The sequence below is a fragment of the Oncorhynchus tshawytscha genome, linkage group LG30 (assembly GCF_018296145.1).
Source record: "Oncorhynchus tshawytscha isolate Ot180627B linkage group LG30, Otsh_v2.0, whole genome shotgun sequence".
NCBI classification, from domain to species: Eukaryota; Metazoa; Chordata; class Actinopteri; order Salmoniformes; family Salmonidae; genus Oncorhynchus; species Oncorhynchus tshawytscha.
In genome coordinates this window covers 2,632,065-2,638,306 of record NC_056458.1, presented here as the reverse complement: position 1 = coordinate 2,638,306, position 6,242 = coordinate 2,632,065, and the positions used below count along the sequence as shown (strand labels likewise).

General features: G+C 38.1%; 1 protein-coding gene across 1 annotated transcript; it reads right to left on the bottom strand.

Annotated features, from left to right (window-relative positions):
* Positions 1-1,409: 1,409 nt before the first annotated feature.
* On the bottom strand, positions 1,410-4,116 carry thy1 (Thy-1 cell surface antigen). The gene is made up of 4 exons (XM_042309795.1): positions 3,968-4,116; positions 3,404-3,459; positions 2,832-3,155; positions 1,410-2,528 (listed from the first exon to the last, which is right to left on the bottom strand). Exons 2-4 carry the CDS (start codon positions 3,435-3,437, stop codon positions 2,431-2,433), a joined length of 456 nt encoding a protein of 151 aa, XP_042165729.1. The 5' UTR covers positions 3,438-3,459; positions 3,968-4,116; the 3' UTR covers positions 1,410-2,430.
* Between the last annotated feature and the right edge of the window lie 2,126 nt (positions 4,117-6,242).

The following is a 6,242-nucleotide window of genomic DNA, read 5'->3' as shown; positions in this document are numbered from 1 at the left end:
AAGGTCAAATAAAAATGTTTCAATAATTATTCGGTGGGGTTTTTTGGTGGTTGCCATCCAACGTTATGGTGCATTATTGCCATTCACTGTGAGGCCCAGCATCAGCAGCAGGATCAGCACTTCAATCAGATGTGTGAAAATGAGGCAGCAGCCAGGGTGACTGAGATGGCCCAGACAGCCTCGTTTAACAGCTTCAACGCTGTATTTGGAAAGTTTGTCCAGGCCATAAAAGGACAAAAGACACCAGCAACAGTCTCGTCACTAGACTAAACAGGACTAAACTAGCTGAAGTTGTATGTAAAATTATTATTCACTTAAATTTGCGCTACATTAAAAGCATTGTGAATGTGGCTATCAATTACTGTTCATTGAATTTAGCATACTGTGAAACAATGAAAATAATGTACATTTTGGAGCATTAAACTTCTGTAAACATGCTTACTTAATTAAACATTGGTCGAAAAAGAAGATACAATTGTGTAGTGGGTAAAAAATAACAGGTCTAATAGTAAAATGAACATAAGGCAGTATATAGTAGTACTTTATTAATCCCCAAGGGTAAATTCATGTAATAAGGGGTAACCAAAAAATGGAGAGAACCACTGAGTTAAGGGACCAGGCTCAGTCTGTCATGCTGGTAGTTCTGTTGTTTGGTTCTCATGGGGACTGCATAAGAACCCTTTTGGAACCCTTTTTTCTAAGAGTGTAGCCTATATCTGCAGACCAGAGATGCGGTAAAGAGGTCAATGGAATGCAGACCGTGGGAGATAGAAGATGGATGCCGGATTGGCCTACATTCAACAAATCTGATCTAACAAAGTGGATATTCGTGAAATCCGTCATGATTGATGTTATTGTAACAGGCCCACAATGGGGTTGCTAAAGTCAGATTTTGATATATTTGGCTGTTTTCACTGCGTAACATTTAGAAGGTTTAGAAGAAGTGGCAGCTAAATGCTAACTCCTGTTCATATAAGCTGAAGGTTCCTCAGAACTGCACAGAAAAGCTATAAACTATATTAGCATTGATCTTATCCATGACTCAATATCAGCAGTGTGACATTCAGGATAAACTATTATCTCTTGTATTGTGCTCTCATGACAAAAACACAATGTTATCTTACTCAACAGGCAGACAGCTGTGGCTAGGATGTACATGATCTTCTCTAAAGCAAAAAGACTATAAATACAAAACAAAGCAGAATATGGAAGATCAAAATATGTTCAGTTTAGTTACATTTGCATCTAAATGCATAAATTCCCCTAATACAATAGGTTAATCCACTATTCACTACTCTACGTCGACAAGTTATGATCAAACAAGATCTGTGTGAGCAAATGTGTTAAGAATGTAGCACAAACCTCAAAGGCTGGGGTCAGGACAGATAAAAACAAAAAACAGGTACCTGCATGTTCCAAGATCTGTTTATTCATTCACATGCGCAAACATGCCATTTTACAAATATGTTCACCAGACTATTATTATTGTGATCTAAGTATGCAACTTTATAAATTGTGAAATTTTACATTCCTGAGGAAAAGCCAGTCAATGATATCTTCTCCCCATCCCTAAAATGGACAAGACTCTGCCTGTCCCCGGTCTCGATTACATCTCCAACCTTGTATAAAGACATAGGTTTGTAGCTACAGTAACGGTAGGGGAATAAAACGTCAAATGTTTCTACATTCTTCTTTCATGCCAAGTTGTATTGTTAATTTCATAAATGTGTTTTAAACAAAACTATTTATTATTGTTAATTCAGTTAAATATTGCTTGACACAATGCACACATGAAAAATGTGCTCGAGTCTATAACTAAACAGATTATGGTTTAGCCAATGCAAAGTAATTATGTTATTAATCGATGATAACACAATTAACGATGATAATAACACTGCATAACATTTAGAAGGTTTAGAAGAAGTGGCTGCTAAATGCTAACCCCCATTCGTATGAGCTGGTAGCATAGCTAGCATACAAAAATCGGTGGTGGTAGTCAAGGTTGTTTTTAACTGCAATACAGTTGATTGGTGACGATGACATGTATTCGGGTCGACATCCATACAAGCATTATACTCAGATTTTTCCCATTAACATAGTGTCAAATACACATATGAACTAAATGCCTAAATGTAGGTACATTTAGCTGGGGGGGCAATGAGGAGATTCAGGATCTTTTCACCACACGTTTCCATGGCATTTCCATTATTTGGGTCGAGTTCCATTGACCTCTGTACCTTATCTATACTAGCAGACCATATTCTAAGACCATATTCTAAGCATTCTAAATAGTATAGATTTAAAAGGCACAATTCTGTGTGAGTGCAATTAGGCTACATTAACGAGATAATGATAAGCTATATTTTTCATGATTATGTTGAACAGCTTTGGAAAAGGAAACAGCAGCTATAATGGTTTTATAATGGTTCTTCACAGCCACTTGGCTTCCAGCAGCAAAACAAGTGATGTCACAGTCAACATCAACATGCTGCCATGCTCACTCCACGCTGAACACTGGAGGAGTAGCTCTAAGAGAGAGAGAAGCAAAGACACGTTGAAGTGAAGGACTCGACAGGGGCAGCCTTTCTCACACAAATCTTTGGTCTATTAGGAACGTAAGGAACTTTTTACTTCCCTATCACTTCACCATTTTCACTGAAAAGCAAATGATAACCACAGAAACATGAATTCTATTGACATAGATCAATTGTTCTGTTTTCATATTAGGGTACCTAAGGAACTGAACTTACAGTTACTCTCAAATAGCAATGTAGACACACAGTTTCATGAATGCAGAAATGAAACTAATACAAGTTTGATAAAAGACTTACTCTTTTCCACAGTGGAAGTTTTTGACACCGTCTCTTTCTGCTTGATGGTGCAGGTGAAGTTTTTGGGCTTGTCGTCGGAAAAGCCAGTGAGGTTGAGACGGCAGGTGGAGATGCCTTCCATGATGGCGACAGCACCACGGTTCTTGAAGGTGGGGTCCTGACTCTTAGCAGGGTCTGTGCTGCCCACCACATTGTTCTCCTGGGTGTATGTGCAGGTAGGAACTGGTGTCGCAGCTGTCAGCTCGTATTCACAGTCCATCCTCAGGTTTTTCTCCTTCGTCAGGCAGGAGGTCAGCTTAGTCACCTTCTGGGCTGAGGCAAAACCTAAATCCCAGAGACGGCATACAGATACTGTACTTTCCCACTCCAACTCTCCCGCAATCATATGTCAACAACATATTAATTGGACTATTGTTTTCCATAGATTACCTTCCTCAGAATTGCACAGAAAAGCTATAGCCTATATTAGCATTGATCATATCCATGAGGACTCAATATCACCAGCGTGACATTACTATCTCTTGTGACAAAGCATTGTGCTCTCGTGATGAAAACACCAAAGGTTATCTTACCCAACAGGCAGACAGCTGTGGCTAGGATGTACATGATCTTCTCTCAAGCAAAAAGACTATAAATACAAAACAAAGCAGAATATGGAAGATAAAAAGATTACACCCATTTGTACGTGCATCACTCATTCACACGAGCAAATGTGTCATTTTAGAAATATGTTTCTATTATATCTATTATTATTGTGATCTCAGTATGCAACTTTAGAAATTGTAAAATGTTACATTCGTAGGGAAAAACCAGCCAATAGAATCTTCTCCGCATCCCTAAAATGGACAAGTCTCTGCCTGTCTCCGGTCTCGATTACATCTCTAACCTTGTATAAAGTCATAGGTTCGTAGCTAGAGTAACTGTAATAGGTGAAAAAAACGTAATGCCAAGATGTATTGTTCATTTCATAAATGTGTTTTAAATAAAACAATTTATTATTGTTACTTCAGTTAAATATTGCTTTATACAATGCAGACATCAATAATGTGCTCGAGCCTATAACATACAGATTATGGTTTAGCCGATGTGAGTTACTTATGTTATTAATCGATGATAATACAAGTAATGTCTCTTACCTTAACGTTGAAGGAGTTGAAGCTGTGCTCGGTTGTGTGATGTTAGGAGTGGATAATGTCGGCTCTCAATGAGATGCAGAGAGAGGGTTGGGAGAGCCAGAGAAAAAAAGGAGGGACGGGGTGTGTCAATGTTGTTTATCAAAATGACATTGCACAGTTTAGACTGCACACTAGAGGGATTGTGGGAGAACACTGGTAGGCTGCAGGTCTACCAAGGTCTATTTATCTATTGGCCACAGCATGCATTGTGATAAATATTCAGCCCATGACTGTGCTGTATTTCCTGAATTGTGTAATAGCATTTTTATAATAATTCATCAAATATTATATCTTAATTCCCTGGCCATCTCTTCAGCTCTCTGTCCTTCCTCACTTGGCCTGAGTGTGTAGCAAATTATTGAAGTAAACAGTCATTATAAGGCCTTCTACTTTTCCATAAGGTGGTTGCAGAGGCCATTTCTGAAATTATGTATGCCCACAGGGACTCAACTCCAGTTATCAGACACCACATAGTTCCTGGAATCAATATCCTGAATTCAATGGGCTAGTTCAAGTGTATAGTTTAGTGACAACCAATATAGACGTTTTCATTTGCCGTCCAAAATGTTCCTTTTGTGCATAGATATGGTAGGCTTTATCGATTCGTTTTAAACATACAAGATGCAATGTCGCCTTAATAGACTCTTTTCCTTTTCAAATCTGAAAGCTCCATCACTAGATCAGATTGTTTTATTTAACATGTTGAAAAGTGCAACAAAAGTTAATGTAAATGAATTTAATGTTCCAGGGACACACAATACGATTTCAGCACCACACTGCCATGGACAGTGCCCTAGGCTTGTGGAGCTCGGCCAGTCGTTGACAGATGTCTCCAGCATCCAACAAAAGCTCTCTCCATAAATGTATGCTATCTGTTGTTGTTTACTATCATTAAATGTGAAGACTGTTATTTGATCAAATCTATTCTGTATGTGTAATTGTTATTACGTGATTAAACTAATAATGTAAACTTATTAACTAGGAAGTCGGGGCACCATGGAAAATGTTGATTTACAGAGCAATTGTAACGGTTTTCTTGACTTGAAGGAGAGGCGGACCAAAGCGCAGCTTGGTTATTTTGATTCATGTTTAATAAAGCACTTCACATGAACAAACAAAAACAAGAAACGTGAAAACCCAAAACAGTCCTATCTGGTGCAAACACAGAGACAGGAACAATCACCTACAAACACACAGTGAAACACAGGCTACCTAAGTATGATTCTCAATCAGAGAGAACTAATGACACCTGCCTCTGATTGAGAACCATACTGGGCTGAAACATAGAAATACCCAAATCATAGAAAAACAAACATAGACTGCCCACCCCAATTCACGCACTGACCATACTAAATAATGACAAAACAAAGGAAATAAAGGTCAGAACGTGACAGCAATGATATTCCGAATATAACTCTTCAGATATTTTAATATCTGATCGATTCATCATTCTCATTCAAATGTTATTATTACCTTGTTAGGCTCATTACAAATGTCGTAAAATTCTTGGTTATCTGCACGAACGCTAGCATAAATTATGAATCAGCGATATACAAATTGGCTTAATAATTTATTTACTAACTAAATAATCACAGAAATACATGACAGACAAACAGTAGATATTGGTTACTAACAATGATAGAAAAGTCCCTAGTGGGCTAAGCCGATATGACAGCTTAGTAGACAAAAGGAAAGGGTGGGACTGAGAAAGAGCGGGAAAGACAAAATGGATTCATTACACACAGTCTATACATATATTAATTGAAATGCTAATCCTTTGCACATGAAAGGCCGCTCATTTCCGAATAATTGCAATGTATATATATTTACGCCCGTATGTCATTGTTGTCTTCTCTGTTGGAATCCTTGATCATCCTGTAGGGTTCATCAGAGTCTCTGGTTAACTTTAATTGAAATCACAGTCTTTCGTGGTTGTAGGTGGTTAGAATAGATACTTCAGAGTACCATTCAGAAATGTTCTCATAGAAAAGTTGCTTCGGCAGTTGTCGGTATTGTCATTATAGGTTTACGTAATTTCTAGCTGCAGACTCGTAATATGTGTACTCTAGAATTTGCTCCTTCTGTAGTGAATCGATAGTCTCAGAGTTTAACCATTTGCAACCTTAGCTTATACCGTGGTTTGCATGGTCTTAACCATTCGAGATGTCCTGCTTACCGTGGGTCTCTTTGGCATGAAATGTACATTTTGTCACGGGTGGTTTTATACGTTAAAAAA